The sequence below is a fragment of the Canis lupus genome, chromosome 27 (genome assembly GCF_011100685.1).
Source record: "Canis lupus familiaris isolate Mischka breed German Shepherd chromosome 27, alternate assembly UU_Cfam_GSD_1.0, whole genome shotgun sequence".
Classification (NCBI taxonomy): Eukaryota; Metazoa; Chordata; class Mammalia; order Carnivora; family Canidae; genus Canis; species Canis lupus.
The window spans coordinates 11981324-11998013 of NC_049248.1; the positions used below are offsets into that span (position 1 = coordinate 11981324).

At 45.7% G+C, this 16690-nt stretch overlaps 1 protein-coding gene across 7 annotated transcripts in view; it reads left to right on the forward strand.

Moving 5' to 3' along the window:
• BCL2L14 (BCL2 like 14) overlaps positions 1-16301 on the forward strand; it is a 36893-nt gene extending 20592 nt beyond the window's left edge. For all 7 annotated transcript variants that reach the window (XM_038576804.1, XM_038576805.1, XM_038576810.1 and 4 more), the window contains 5 exons: positions 1371-1813; positions 6475-6654; positions 8629-8699; positions 11027-11293; positions 15506-16301. In XM_038576804.1, the coding sequence (XP_038432732.1) occupies positions 1371-1813; positions 6475-6654; positions 8629-8699; positions 11027-11293; positions 15506-15544 (1000 nt within the window). In that variant the 3' untranslated portion in view covers positions 15545-16301. The remainder of the gene's footprint in view (positions 1-1370; positions 1814-6474; positions 6655-8628; positions 8700-11026; positions 11294-15505) is intronic.
• The last annotated feature ends 389 nt before the right edge of the window (positions 16302-16690 follow it).

Sequence of the window (16690 nt, forward strand, 5' to 3'; positions counted from 1 at the left end):
TTTTTGTGCCAGGCATTATTGCAGGTACTGGGTGTGTGACAGAGAGGAAACAGCACATGAACAGGCCTGCCCTGGTGGGGCTTATCTTGTGTTAAGGAGAAGAGAATAAACCTAGGCAGACTTGGGAAAGGATCCTAATGGGGATGACTGACACCCCCACCAGGAAGGGGGCAAACTGTTGCCCTGTGGGACCATGTGGCGGGGGAGGGGAAGAATGTGAACAGAGGAGCAAGTGCTTTCCGAAGATGTCCCAGGGATCCCAGACAGCAAAAGTTGTACCGTGATGCATCACGTGACCGTGATATTGGGAGAGGGTGAGGGAAGAAAAGATCTTTGAAGCCTGGAATAGGACGGGGACATGAAAAACTGGAAGTGAGGAGGGAGCACAGTGGTCATGACCCCCACACCTCACACCATAACCCTCAAGCTTTGTTTATGTTCAGTTACCTGAGGCAGGTCTGCGGAGCTTAGACCCATACAAGCCAATGCAGACCATAAAGGAAGAAGGAAGAGAGTCTGGGAAGGGTCAGGGACCCCAGGCATTTCCTTCCGCTGAATTAGCCTCCCCCTTTGCTCACCTACCCTCCCCAAGAAGCCCTTTAACTGCCTCCCATGGTCTGGGGCTCCTGTTGAGATGTACTGATGGAACCGATTGAGAAAACACAGAAAACTTTCAGTCACATGTTCAAAGGCCCCCGTAGTTGGCATTTCACTTCCTGTCCCTCCACGTCCCTCCGCCCCAGCCATGCACAGAGCACCAGCTCTCTCACCACTCTCCACACATGTCCTAGATCCTAGACTCAACCATAGTCTGCTGCCCTCTGTCCACCCTGTTCACTCACCCGCATAAGCTGTTTTTCTCTTTTCTTTTTAAAGATTTTATTTATTTATTCATGAAAGACACACAGAGAGGCAGAGACACAGACAGAGGGAGAAGCAAGCTCCATGCAGAGAGCCCGATGTGGGACTCGATCTCAGGACCCTGGGATCGTGACCTGAGCCAGAAGCAGATGCTCAACTGCTGAGCCACCCAGGTGCCCCCCACATAAACCTTTACCATCTGTCAAGGAGATTTCGCTTGCTCTCCCTTGGAAGCGCGCTGTTTCTCCCCACACTGGCTATCTGCAATCCTGATCCAGCTCCTTGTCCACTCTTTGCGTGGAGCTGTCTATGCACCTCCTCTTTTCCTCGTCTCAGACTGCACTTCCAGAAGGAACTCTGAATTTTCCACTTCTGATGACTTCCCGCCTCCCTGCACAAACAGAATAGGGGCTCACTAAATGTTCATGGAGTTCCACGCCTGTCTCCCCTGACCATGGAGAGTAGTGTGCTCACAGGTAAAAGGACACGTGTGGGCTTTGTCATTGCAGGCTCGTCATGTGCACCACCAGTTCCTGTGATCTGGAGGAGATCCCCCTGGATGATGATGACACAGACAGCATAGAATTCAAAATCCTGCTGTTCTATGCCAGACACCATGTCTTCAAGAACACCTCTGCCATCTTCTCGCCAAGGCTGCCTAGAAGACAAGGTTTCTCCCAGAAAGGACCGAGGGCTTGGGTGGCAAATGACTCACAGACACAGGTGTCATGGCCTTGCAGAAATTCCCCATCCAGTGAGAAGCCCTTCAGCCCAGCCAAGAAAAAGTCCTCCTGGAGAACATTCTTTGGAGTCATAGAAAAAGAGGAAGATTCCCAGCACTCACCTATGCTCCGTGTGGAGGGCCAGACGGCAGCAGAACAGGAAGATGGTCATCGGAGCCAGCACTGGTCTAGGTCCCTTACTAACGTGGAACAGCGCAGGGAGCAGGAAGGTAGGCTTTGGGGGCTTCCTCTCCCACAACAAAATCTTTCCCTTCTTTGTGTGTGTGTCATTTCATCTCCTCCCAGCTGGTAATGTGGCCTGAGACAGGACACTGTTGTGCCTCAGTTTCCCAGCTTGTTAATATTCAGTCATGATTGCCCTGCTTTTCTCAAGACTGAGCAGAAAGTAAGAGGCTGGCAGTGAAGGGTGGCAGGACTGGTTTCTGGCTCCACTTTAGAAATAATCTTGCTGCCCAAAATCCTGATCCTCTGTGCCAGAGACCAGCATGGAGGGCAGAGCCCTCTGCAGGGGCTCAGGCTGCTGCTCTCTTGCGGTAAATCAGCTCACCTGTCCGGACCTCTGTTTCCATCTGTACACCAGGGTGTCCCACCCTCCCGATCTCTTAGGGTGGATGGAAAGATCAAGGAGCTCTATACAAAAATACTTTTAATAATAATAATAATAATAATAATAATAATAATAATAATACTTTTATAAAGCACTCTAAAAAAACAAAAACAAACAACTGAGAAGCATTTCAACAAAACCTTTCCTCAGTGGGGCAGAATGCATTATATTGAATAAAACACTTTCATGAAGGGCTCCACCACAGAGCATTGCCCTTCATCCACAAGCCATCAACGATGCCAAGTGCCTGCTGCCCAGATTTTGAAAGAAAGCCCCCTCTCCTGCTGGGTTTGATGGTTGAGGTAATATGTCAATAATTAGTCAACAGGTGGCAGTAATGTCTCAATTTTAAGATGGTGTGACTGTCCTGGCTTACTTGGAGAATCTACCCACACTTGGCAGTTTTCACTCACTCACTAGGATCAAGGAATCTTTTACTTCCCATTAGACTTAGAAAATTTTAGAACAGTAGAAGTTAGAGGTGAGATTATCTGGGAGGACTCATCCTCTCGCCACCCCGCAATGGTACAGATGGTAGCTGAGCTCTGGACCATACAGAACAGTTTGGAGGCCCCTAAATAGGCTTCTCTGCTTGGCTATCCTTTGGACTTTGCCGAGAGACAGAGGAAGTATTTACAGACTTTAATCTGGGTTTCCTGTGATAAAGGAATTCTGTATTTCAATAGTACTGAAGTGTCATTTGCCTTTATTTATTAAAATTTCTAAGATCTTTCTATAGATAGAGATAAAATAGTATCTCTAAAATAGTAGAAATGATTACTTCCCCTTTTTTTCAAGATTTTATTTATCCATTCATGAGAGACACAGAGAGGCAGAGACATAGGCAGAGGGAGAAGCAGGCTCCATGCAGGGAACCTGATGCAGGACTCGATCCCAGGACCCTAGGATCATGACCTGAGCCAAAGGCAGACACTCAACCACTGAGCCACCCAGGTGCCCCAAAATGATTACTTCCCAAGGAGCCCTTGCCATAGACATTTATATTCAATGTATCCTCCCTTCTCACCTTTTTCTTGCCTGCTTTTTAATTTTGTGAGTAGTTAGTTGGTTTTTACATTGGATGTGACTCAAGAGAGCTTCACATTCTGTTTCTATTTTGCCACATATAAATCAGAGCTTAACAGTCGGTGTCACCCGGGTCCTTTTAACTGCAGGTCACAATTTAGACCTTGCTGCTGTTTCCAGGACTCAGACATCAGGCTTCAGTGAGAATTATAAGGTTATGTCCCAAGATCAAAGTCTAGGAGGTAGAAGAATGGGTGTCAATACCAACCCAGGTTCTTTGATTTGTGAACCCTTGTGTCCACAGCTAGGATTTGCTGCATGTGAAATGATACAGTCACGATTGGGTTCAGATACATAGAGTAGAAAACTCAAATTATGGCTTCAATAATGTAGAGTATTTTTCCCTTCTATAAGAGAAAATCAAAGTTTGGCAGCCCAGGCCTGATATGGCAGCTCCAACAATCATTAGAGATTCTTATTCTGTGATCCCTTGGCTAGTGGCTTCCAACCTCAGAGTCACCTTATATTTCAAGGTGGCTGCAGAGACTCCAGCTATCACCTGTACTTTTCAAGCAGGAAGAAGAGGAAGCAAGTGGGACAGATTGACACAAAGAGTATCTTCATTCTAGATGATTCTGTTCCCTTTTTGAGAGCTTTCTTGAACCTGTACTCAACTTTTCTTACAACTGTTGGCCACTCTTTACTGTAAGGAAGGCTGGAAAATGCAGTCCATTCAGCTGAACTCGTTGCTGCCTGTGACATCTCAGGGGTCTCTTGCTAAGGACGAAGAAAATGAATACAAGGAAGGAAATAGCAGTCTCAACCATAGAGAAATGCCCTGCCCCTTCTCCTTAAAACAAATGCTTTGGGTGGGGGGGCACCTGGGTGGCTCAGTCCATTAAGCATCTGACTCTTGGTTTCCACTCATGTCATGATCTCCAGGTCATGAGATTGAGCCCTGACTTAGACTTCAAGCAAAGCAGGGAGTCTGCTTGAGATTCTCATCCTCTCTCCTGAGCGTACATGCTCCCTTTCTCTCTTGTTCTCTCTCTCTCAAGTAAATAAATACATCTTTAAAAAAAATTTTTTTTTAATGCCTCAGGCCAAAGGCTGACTGGCAGCCTCTCAACTGTGCTCCCTTGCTCTCCTTAGCACCAAAATGACGTCCTCCGCCACCAGAGACCCCAAAGGATGGACAGCCTTTCTGTCCTCTCCCTGCCCCATCTAATTTTCCCTTACCCATCAGATGAGATAGACTCTTAACAAGAAGGGAATCTTTTCTTTGCTCCGTGTTTAAAATTAAGGTATTTAAAATGAGAGTCTAGTTTAACATGAGCTGGCTCATCTGAGTCGAAATGTGTTTGCTTATACTTTTTCCTGCACATATGTCACTTGCCTCCCTCACTCCATATCCACCGGTTCATAGAAATGGAGTCAGGGTGGCTGTTTCAGCGCCCACCAGTGGCCTCAGGATCTCCCTGCCACATGGCGGGGGCTGGAGGATGAGAAGGGACAGCCTCTGAGGCCTTCATCTGCTTCCTCTGGGTGCAAGATGGGCACAGTTTGACTCCCACGGGGAGAGCCATGTGCTGACCACCCTAGACAGGTTGCACAGGGTTACAGAGGAAGAGAATGTAAGCTGTCCTTTCCTCTCTTTTGCACACACAAGAGAAGGTTCACTCTGGCCTTGGGATCCAGCCTTTCCCCATTTCTTTGCCAGGGGCCATGCGTGGCAAATGTCCCAGAGGAGGCCAATTGGGCTGCAATAAGGTAGAAAGTATGTCTTTGGTCTGGTTGTTAAAATTGGAAGGAAAAGCATCGATCCTTTTCTCTTTGACTTTCTAATTCGTCTCTCAGTTCTCTCCTTATCTATTTTTGAACCCTATGGGCCACGCATGAAAAATGTGGCTTTTTAAGAAACCATCATGCCCTTTTTTAAAGGAAGGCATTGTTGACAAAGCATTAGTTCCCGTGGCCTCCCAGTGATGCCCAGAGTGTGAACAGAGAGCACCAAAGCTCTCATGTAGGAATCTAGGGAGAGGGAGTCAGAAATCACCTCAGCAGCTCCACGGGATGTCAAAGCCAGTGATACAATTCCCCTTACCCCCTGGGACCCAGGCCTTGCCTCTCTTATCCATTTCTGATTCACAAACCAGGAGTTACCCTGGACACTCCAACCTTCTAGCTAAACCCCCACTGTCACTTTCTTCAAACGAGTGAACGGAATAGTAGTGTTTTTCACATATTACATATGCTCCATATGACATCAAAGACAGAGCTTGTACAAATTTCTCATGACAAATCAACAATGAAAATTTTGGTACCAAATAACTCACCGGTACCACCTGCCCACCTCACCCGACTCCAGCCCTGACCAGAGCCAGAGCTGACTTGTCCTTCACAGGCTAGGACGTTCAGGGGGCCACTGCCACTTAAAGTTTCATGTCCCCATATGCTGTATTCTGCAGTGATGTGTGCAAATACATAACTTTTCCTGAATGATAAATTCTTGAAAGGCATACATGGATTGCGCTTTATGTATCTCGGTTTACCTACCGGCATTAATTGGATGTTTCCCATTAGACGTGGATGAGAGAGAAGACCATAACTCTGAGAGCAAGAGCAAGGGGAGTTCGGTGTTTACTTGATAATGGGCTTAAGTAATGAATATGGCCTGAGAGCAGGGATATTTCTCTCTCCTCAGTGACCAACCCCCAAAGGCTTGTCAAACTATTGAATGCCCTCCTATGCACGTTGGGGCCAGCTCTCCAAGATATAAAGGATGTTCAAAAAAAAAAAAAAGAATAAAAATAAAAGCATAATGAGCATTCCCTTGAGCAAAGGACTAAGCACATTCTTTTGTGTTTCTTCCCTCGCAAAGGGGAAAGGGGACCCTAATGTTGCAAGGCTTCAAAAAGAGGGTGCAGAAGGGCAATTGTTTCAAGGTGGCAATCATTCCTCTGTGTACTCCTCCCCACCCCCGCCTCTGCCAGGCAACTACCAGGGCTTTCTGAGGAATGGCCTCCCCCCTCCACACACACACACCCCCACCCCGGGGCAGTTTCCTCTCCCTCTAGGCCGGGCTTTTCACTTAGCTGGGGGAGGGGGGAGGAGGGGGGAGGGAGGGGGTGGGCGGGGGGGGGGGGAGGAGGGGGGAGGGAGGGGGGGCTGTGCATACCAATGAGCCAGACAAAGTTCTGGGAAGGGCCTCTCAGCACCATTTTTGTCTTGTTTCAGCTGTAGACTCGAAAGTTGTTTCAATTGCCAACCGCGTTGCTGAAATTGTTTATTCCTGGCCCCCGCCTGAGGAGCCCCACGACCCGGGAGGAAGCTGCAGGTCCAAAGGGAGTTTTGTCCATCACTTCCTCCAGAACCAGGGCCTGTTGTCCCCGCCTAGAGGCGCCGGTGCTAAGAAAGGTAGACTCCCCTTCTGCACGCCTGGGCTGCTCGGGTCGGGTGGAGTGTTCGCCAGGCAGAGGCGCAGGCATGTATTTCACCAGCACAGCGCTCTGCGGCTGAGGCGCCTCCGTGGCATGACAGCACCACACAGCAGGCGCTGACCTTTTTACTTTTGAGACCAGCCCATGCCAAGGGGAGGGCACCACCAATGCTCTGAAGCACCGTGTCAAGCTCACTGCTAGGTGCAAAGAAAAGCCTCTTGCTGAGGGAGAGGAGGAAGTAGAAAGCCAGCACTCAGCCCCGACCACAGAGGGAAATGCAGCATTTCATCTGGTCGTGTTGGTCGAGGACCATTTTGCTTATGGAATTGCTCGAGGTGTCGATGGTGCATCAGCCCAGGGATTTCTAACACTGCCCTGGGCTCCTGTGAAAGAGCAGGGTGTTGTCAGATGTCGGTCTGTGCACAACACGAAGCAGAACTGAGAGGTTGTGACCAGGCAGGGTCGGTTGTCAGCAAAACCGTAGCAGGATCTAGGACCAGAGCTCCCATTGGAGGGGCAGGAATTCTGGAGTTTAGGGGAGCAGAACTAGATGCACAGGAAGAGAAGTTGGCTCCTCTTTTCCCCCACTGACGATTGTCCCTGCTCTTGGCTCCACTCACCCCAACACCAGCAGAGGGGCTGGGGCAGAGGAGCCCCAGGGTTGGCAGTAGGCCAAAGGACGAGGTGTTGGCGTGGGTGCCCCCCAGCCCTGGGAGCAGAGTGCTGAGGCCACCAGCCTCGTGCAGTCTTGTTGGGAGCACACAGTACCACCCAGGCTTAGAGTGAGGTGCCGGAGGAGAGGAGGTCTGTCTGCCTGTGCTGAAAAGTGTATCCACTTTATTGTTATCCCCTGGGTGTCTGGGAGACATAAAGCAATACCCTGCACCAGCCTCGAGCTAAGGCTCTGGTCTGTGCACCTGACAAATGCAGGCCGTTGTTACAGCAACTTTTCCTGAGAGAGGCGGCCGCGACAGATAAAAACTCGCATGGGCGCTGGACCTTCTTGGGATGTTGATGGGCTGGATTCATTTCCCGGCCTCCCTTCCCCTCCTCACTCCATGACTTCGGAGATTGTGCCATAAAGGAGAAGTGCCTCTGGATCAGTAACTAGCTTTTCTCTGTTCGGATTCTGTTCTATAGCAATGATCATTTTCCTCCTGGTCAGTAGTTAGCATGTTTTGAGATAAGAAAAAACATACTCCACCTCCCCCGTTCCAACATACACACTACACACCGACTGCAGCCTCATCTCCATCCACCTGCCATGTTAGCCTTCGGGGTGGGAGAACTTAATAATTTTATTTATCCCCTGCCTTGTTGTAAAGACAGCAGACAAAGTATACACTGTTCAGAGGATAAAAGAGACCACATTTGAAAGATAATGTAAAATGAAAACACTAGTGGGAAAATAAGGTGGGTTTAGGAATGAGTTTAATTCCCCAAAATGCAGGCCAAGAAGACTATAACCCCCTCTTAGATGGGAGCCACAGATCAGGCTCTGCACTTTCTAGCAGCACAAAGGGGGTATAGCACCAAATGGAATTTATGGTGTCCACGTGGAAAAAGCACCGTCTGCTCAGGAGAATCCTACAGACCAGAAAGAAGTTCTCCCAACTATCTTCAGAGATGGGATCATGAGTGGTGGAACTAACATGGTCAACAACATTTTTACAATGAATATAGGATGCATTTCGTAGCGAGAAGTGGGGGTGCCAAGGGAAAAAAGAAGAAGAAAGGAAAGGAGGGGTCTGTAGGAGAGGGTGTCTGGTTGGTGCCTCATCAGACAAGGTGAGGGAAGAGTTAAGTTACTAAGAATTACAGAGCACATGTCTCCCTCAATCCCTAAGCAGGCTGCAAGAATTGTGGGGCGGTAGAGGGGAGAGGGAAGAAAAATTAAGATTATAGATTATATTTTTTCTTGAAAGAAGTAACTGGAATTTCCTCCTGACAGACGGAGAAGATCAGATAATAGCCAAAATCGTTGAGCTGCTGAAATATTCAGGGGATCGGTTGGAAAGAGAGGTATGGAGCTTCTTGAACTAATGTGGTTTCTTTCTGTGCCCACGCACTGGGACGGAGAATGGAATCGTACTCCAGATTGTATTCCTTTGCAAGTTCTGGTTTCCACTTAGTCCTGAGTTTTATTTCCCTTGGAGTGAAAATTCTTCACGCTGGCAGCATCTCAAAAATGAATCACTTTGGAAAACATAAGTAAACCTTCTGGAGCCTCCCTGGAATTTTTGGAAATGAAAAATGCAACTTTGTTATTGCAAGAAAAGACACCAATAAATTAAAATTCGCTGAAGAGAATTACGAATCTGGTTCCCCATGTAACTGATCCTCGGGGAAGTTTAGACTTGCATTTGCCCCGGAGTCTGGATATCGGTGTCCCACGCCTGCTCTGAGGCTGGCATCCTTCCCAAGGTCTCCCTGGAGAGTGGCCGGACTGTTTTCTGCTCCGGGCCTCTCTCAGCAATTTGGCAGAGAGGCGGGTTAGCGCTACTTGGGGAAACTTTGGATCTCTTGCCATTGAGAAATCGAGACCCGTCCTTTCTGTTCAGGAAGGTGTGAAGGTGTCTTCAGCTACAGAGCTGATAAGCAGGACCCCACTGTACGCAGAGGGGAGTTCTGTGTGCTTACCCACAGACTGCTGAGGGGTTTTTGGGGTGCATCAGTCAGGGACTGGCCTGTGGACCCATTTCCTTGTCCTACCAGGATCAATGGGAGGAAGTCTGGCCCTATGGGGCTTGTACAAGAGAGGAAACTGGCCGGCCAGCCTACCCTAGTCCCAACATGCTCCCCTCTTGATGCATTTGCCAGGGGTGTCCCCAGAGGATGGTGTCCGGAGGGTGAAGGGCATGTGGGATGGTGCTGAATGAGAAACTGAGAGAACCAGGGATAGCAGATAAAGAAAAGGCAGCAGGGTATGTGAGCTGCAGGTCCACAGTAGAGGATGAACAGGGGTGCAGAGGAAGAACATGGAACGTGCACTCCTATTTTCCTCCAGAACTAACATCAATGGATAGACATTATGGGGTGATTGGTTTTCTCCATTTTAGGAATGAACTTTCTAGCACTGAAGACTGCCTTGGGAAGGAATGATCTTCCTGTCCCCAGAAGAATGTCAAGTAGATGCCAGTGACCAGCCAGCAGTGCAGTCCTTGGACTGGGAGAGAGGTCTATTCGAATCCTTGAGGATTCTTTACAGCTTGAAGATTCTGTGGCTCTCTCATGGCACCCTCTTTCCCAGTTTCCCTAAGCAGGGACTTGCACTGAACTGTGGAGGCAAGGGACAGGAGGTGGCGTGAAGCAGACCTCTGTGGTTATAGGGCGATGCTTTCCTTTTCACCCCTTCAATTACCACTTCAAAAAATCTCTCTTTGATGATTTGGAGTGATACTTTACATTAGTTATGTAGAAAACATGGCGGACTTTGGTAGGAACCCACAGAAGGTCTGGCTTTGCTGTCTGGGTGTGGGTTCCCACTAGCCTGGGACAGGGACGATGGGAAGGCCTGCTCCCTCCATGGCTCCCTAGTGCCTGGAAAGCCGCTCAGCCCTGAGAGCACAGGGGCAACACAGCACAGCTCTGTCTGAGAGGCCAGAGCCAGGGGCAACCCAAAGGAGCAAGGCCGGGACGGGCCAGGGTACTCTGCGGAAGGTGTTTCTTTCTGGCATCTGATTCTTCTGTTCTGGCAAAGTCCAGGCTTCCAGCTCCCCACTGGGGTTTTGAATCTAACTTCTTCAATAGTCACTGATCAGAGGGAGTCCATTCTTGCTGTAGAGGACATTAGTCCTTCTTGCTACAGATTCCTAATTCAGACAGGCCCCTTGTGTCTCGCAGAAGTTGGGGGGTGGGCTGGGCTCACATAAAGAACACTAATCCACCAAAATCTTTACATAGCATTGGATGCACCCCCCCAGAATATCCCTTTTAGAAACAATATTTGGGGATCCCTGGGTGGCGCAGCGGTTTAGCGCCTGCCTTTGGCCCAGGGCACGATCCTGGAGACCCGGGATCGAGTCCCACATCGGGCTCCCGGTGCATGGAGCCTGCTTCTCCCTCTGCTTGTGTCTCTGCCTCTCTCTTTCTCTCTGTGTGACTATCATAAATAAATAAAAATTAAAAAAAAAGAAAAAAAAAGAAACAATATTTGTTGAAAACCTGTTTAGCTTATCAATTCCTCAAAGGCAGAACTCAAGGATTTCCAGTCTCCGCTCACTAAGAAATCTCCATATGCCTAGAATCCAGGGTTTCCCCCAGGGTAAAGTTTTGTGGCCCACTGCTGACCAGAGAGTCTGCTTCACTGGCCAGGCTGCTGTACTAAATGCATCTCGTCTTGCACACAGTTGAAGAAAGACAAGGCTTTAATGAACAGCTTCCAGGACCGGCTGTCCTACCCTGTTTTCAAGACCATCACAGACCAGTTCTTAAGGGGTGTTGACACCAGGGGAGAATCAGAGGTCAGAGCTCGGGGCTTTAAGGCTGCTCTTGCAATAGACGTCACGGCCAAGCTCACTGCCATTGACAACCACCCCATGAACAGGGTGCTGGGATTTGGAACCAAGTACCTGAAAGACAACTTCTCACCCTGGGTCCAGCAGCAGGGTGGATGGGTAAGTGCATCCTATTTCAAAATGAATCTTCCCAGAATTGAGAGGAGGTGGAATAGAAAGTTATGGTTTTGTTTTGTTTTTTTTTTCAGGGTTTTTATTTTTTTAAGTGAAGGGAACACATCTTTGAAGCAGCTCTCATGGATTTAGAACAGTTGAGTGGCAAGAGATATATCCCAGTGATGGGAACATATTTGTAGTGATTATCTTCATCATCAATAAATATTTACTGAGCTCCCAAAGGGTACATGGAGTATGTGTGTTGGAGGAGAGACACTGGTCAGATACAACAGGAAATGAAGAGATACAGAGATATAAAATGTTTAGATATAATTTCTGTTTTCACAAATTTTGCAGGCGGTGGAAGTCTGGCAGTGAGACAGGGAAAGGCAGACAGTTCCTTTTTCTCTCAGACACTGACAGGCAGAGAAAGATACGGCGCTCATGATATTTGCTCATTGCTGCTTGGACATAGCCGTTTTGACAGGGACATTTTGATATGAATCAAAAAGCAAACAGTTATATTTTTATCTGTTTGTTTTTTTTAAAAATAGACTGTATTTATTTTTTTTCAGTCATCTCTGCACCCGATGTGGGGCTCAAACTCACAACCTCAAGATCAAGAGTCACAGGCTCTTCCCACTGAGCCAGCTAGGCACCCCAAATTTGTGTCTGTTTTTAATTTCTTACTGTCAGGCAAACCAGACGAACTTCAGCTCCCTATCTCAGACTCAACTCTTCCCCATTCTTTATCCTCATTCCTTGAGGTTTCCCCAAAGCTGCCATAGTCAGATGGCTTCATAAGGTTCACCTCTTCAAAATGCCCTAACCCATAGCTTTAAATCTCAATAGGCTCAGCAAGCGCATTTTTGTCTGTTCAGACCCTTCCTGGGAAGGACAGACAGGCCTTTGTCCCATATTATCCTTAGTCCTCTTGCCACTAGTATGGTCCAAAGGTAGCAGGTTTGTGTCTGCTTTATGCATGGCCAGCATTGCCCTGAGGCCTCCAAACAGGCTTGGTTTTTTGGCTACCAGAAGGAAAATACAGCTGATCTTGCTAAGGGGCTGAAGTGCCCACCATGGTCTTCAGTGGCTTCCTGTTAAGCTTACTTAGTCTTCTGTTCCTTCCTGTTTTCTTTTTCTTTCTTTTTTAAAAATTTGATTTATTTATTCATGAGACACACAGAGAGAGGCAGAGACATAGGCAGAGGGAGAAGCAGGCTTCCCATGGGGAACCTGATGCTGGACTCCATCCGAAGACCCTGGGATTACCATCTGAGCCAAAGGCAGACGCTCAATCACTGAGCCACCCAGGTGCCCTCCTTCCTGTTTTCCATATTTGCCCCAGGTATATAGCCTTAAGTGGCTGATCTGAACAACTAAGGCTCCAAGTATTCTAAATTTGAGCTGCCTTAACTCATGCTAAAAGGGTAGATTCTTTGACATTATTTTGGCTCTAACTGTTCTTTCTTCCATGACCCCATCAAGTCCCTCTTCTGCTTCAGGCCTTTCCTGACCACTTTAGCTTAAGGGACTCCCCAGCCTCTGACCTCTTACAACACTTCATGTCTGTACTGTAATTATGTATAGGAAAGAACCATCCTTGTTGGTCTTGTTGATATATTTCTCTAAAGAGATTGTAGGTATCAACTGGTATCAACTGGGCTCACAGGCCAGGTCTCAAAAGTCTATCTAGTTAGATAATGCAGCTGAAATGCTAGAAGTTTTCTATAAAAAAGTCTACATTAAAAGCACAAACAACAAAAGAAAAAATAAATTGGACTAAATTGAAATTTAAAATTTTTCTGCTTCAAAGGACACTACCAAGAAAGTGAAAAGAACCCACAGAATGGGAAAAAATATGTTCAAATCCCATATCTGATAAGGAACTTGTATTCAGAATATGTAATAAACTCTCACAACTCAACAATAAAAAGGCAAAACCCAATTTTTAAAATGGGCACTGAATTTGAATAGACATTTCTCCAAAGAGGGTATACGAATGGCCAAATAAGCACATGAAGAGATGTTTGTTTACATCTTCATTTCAACATTAGGGAAATGCAAATCAAAACCACAACGAAGGGGTGCCTAGGTGGTTCAGTTGGTTAATTGTCTGGCTCTTGATCTCAGCTCAGGTTTTGATCTCAGGGTCATGAGTTCAAGCCCTGCATTGGGCTCCACGCTGGGCGTGGAGTCTACTTAAAACAACAACAAAAACATAATGAGATATCATTTCATACCCACTAGCCATGCTTCCCCTATGGAAGCAATCTGGCAATTCCCCAAAATATCAGACATAGAGTTATCAATTCTACTCTTAGGTATCAACCCAAGAAAATTGATAACAAATGTTCACATAAAGACTTGTACATGAATGGTCATAAATCCATTCATTTATTCATAGTAGCCAAAAAGTGGAAACAACTCAAATGTTCATCAGTGATGAATGATGAAAGGAAATACCAAGTATGATATATCCATACAATGGAATGGTATTTAGCCATGAAAAGGAACAAAATAAAAGGATAAACTTTTTCCCCCCATTTTTAAAATTTAAATTCAATTAACATATAGCACATTATTAGTTTCAGAGGTAGAGTTCAGTTGGTTCATCAGTCTTATATAATAGCCAGTGCTCATTACATCATGTGCCCTCCTTAATGTCCCAGATGGATGAACCTTGAAAACATTATGCTAAGTGAAAGAAGTTAGACAAAAGGGTCCTACATTTATGATTCCACTTTTATGAAATATCCAGAATAGGCAAATTCATAGAGACAGATGAGAGGAGAGGGAATCGGGAGTAACTGCTAATGGATAAGGAGTTTCTTTTTGTGTGATGAAAATGTTCTAAAATCAGGCAAAGATGATGACTGCACAATTCTGTGAATATACTAAGAACCACTGAATTACATACTTAAAAAGGATGAATTCTGTGATATATTTCAATAAATCTGCTATGAAAAATGGTGGTTCTGATTCTAATAAGCAAACAAAAAAGTAAGGAAAGAAAAAAATATTTTTATTTACTTAGTTTTTAATTTGGCTGCTGGTGCTAGAGAGAAAAACAGTTCTTATTAGAGAAAATAGATGGATTTTTGGTAGAAATAATAAAGGGCATTTTCAAAGGCCTTAGAATTTGATGGCATTGGGGTTTTTTATCATTTGTAATTTATTAGTTTACTTTTCTGGCCCATTATAAATCCTAATTTTAAGTCTTGGCCACAGTTGCATTTAATTTGGAACATGTAGCTGGAAATTAGGAGAAGGAGGATAAAGAATGAGAGAAAGGGCTAATTTTCCCAAAGCTGATAGAGGAATATTTGCAAAAAATAAAGAAGGAAGATGTTGATAAAATAATATTTATGAGTTGCTAGGACCTCTTGAAGTGTGGAGGAGATGTGGACTGAAAGTTGTGCTCAGTGTCCATGAACAGGAAAGAAAGATGATGCTGAGGTGGCAAGTACCTAGGGACTTCCATTAGCCCCAGCTGTTTTGGTGGCTCTCCAGGGTGCCCTTATAGTTGTGGAGAAGGAGGAAAATGATTTCCAAGCACAAGATTTCCAGGGTCTCTGACTATCTCTGTATTCCTCATTTTGTGCAAATGCATCTTATCTTCCCAACTAAACTACAAATCTGAGGGCAGGCCTAGGTATTTTATGCCTCTTTGTCTCTTAATACTGTGGTTCCTTCTATATACATCATAGATGTTCAGCCAATACTCCCAGAATAGTGAATCAGTCAATCAAATGAATAGCAACTGTATCTAAAAAGCATGCTAAATGAGCTACCATGAGATTTTCATTCACTCCTTGGCCATTTTTCCTCATTGTGAAGCACTGTTCAAATAGTTACCCTGTGGTCCTGCAACCTCATCCATTTTGCAGCACTTTGTAAGGAGAGGTTTGCATCCTCCATAGTCCTCAACCTGTCAAGCATTTACTCTTTTGAATTTTAAGTACAGCATCAAAACCTTTTTTCCATGTAGCTTGGTAGCCCTGGATGTGTAACATAAGTCCTTAGCACATGTTTTCCTTTCAGGAATACCTAGGACACTGGTCATCTTTCCAAACCCTCCCCTAACCCTGTCATAGTCTCCAAACCCTGGGTCATGCCTGGGACAAGAGAGCAGAGTTCACAGGTATATGTTTTCAGTTGAACTGTGAATCAAACCTGGAATGTTATGAGTCTATTACTCTTGTTCTCTTCTAGGATAAAGTACTTGGAATATCACATGAAGAGGTAGACTGAAGCATCAGAAGAGCTATCATCTGGAATACTCTAACTGGGATCCTGTCTACATTGGTCTCAGCATAGACTGTGGGAGAAAATACAAATGTGCAAGGCAGAGGGGACATTGAAGTTTCCAAAATCATTGTTCCTGTGAATCCAGAGGCCTCAGGAGAGGCCTTGTCTGTCTCCAGCTCATAGAATTTAGTAGTATGGCCTGTGATGTCCATATTTTTCAGGTCCTCCTTTGAATGTGGTAGGAAGTCTAGGAAGATAAGTGGTAATTTTCCTTTTAAATGTTTAGAACAGAAACTATCATCTTGCCTCTCTTGGCCACTTAAGGGAAATTGTGTTACAGATATTTGCTGATCCCATGAGGGTGAAATGATAAATCGTGCATGTGCTTACTCTTCAGTTTCTAGTACTATTTACTTTAAACTACACTTGGGGTGGCCTAATAATGGCATTGTTTCAAATCTACCTTTAGGAAGACGTTGCTATTCATGTTGGTAGATGTAGTTCAGACTCCTGATTTTACTACTATATCCACTGGTTTGGGGAGATACAGCCATTATCTGCCTTTTGACTCACTTCCCTAGAAAAATTCTTTGGCAGTTTGAAAAACTTGCATTTGGCAGAAAATAATTACTCCCACCACCCTCAACTGTCTCAGTGACCCCACCTCTATTTCTCAACATCTCTGAAACTTTATTTTTTTTGTGGTAGTGTAACGATGAGTCCATGGTAAAATAAATATGTGGAAAGACCACTGTCAAAAGAGCGTCTTGTGGTTAAAATAAGTAAAAATTAATAATAGTACTAAGATTTCTGTGAGGATCGAATAAGTTAATTTATAAAAAGTGCTTACAACAGTGCTTGGTATTTGGTGCTGAGTGGTCACTTATGTTCAATATTATGTGTTGCCCTCAGGTAAGATGAAAATTTCCTCTAGGGGATCCCTGGGTGGCGCAGTGGTTTAGCGCCTGCCTTTGGCCCAGGGCGCGATCCTGGAGACCCGGGATCGAATCCCACGTCAGGCTCCCGGTGTATGGAGCCTGCTTCTCCCTCTGCCTGTGTCTCTGCCTCTCTCTCTCTCTCTCTCTCTCTGTGACTATCATAAATAAATAAAAATTAAAAAAAAAAAAAAGAAAATTTCCTCTCAAAGCA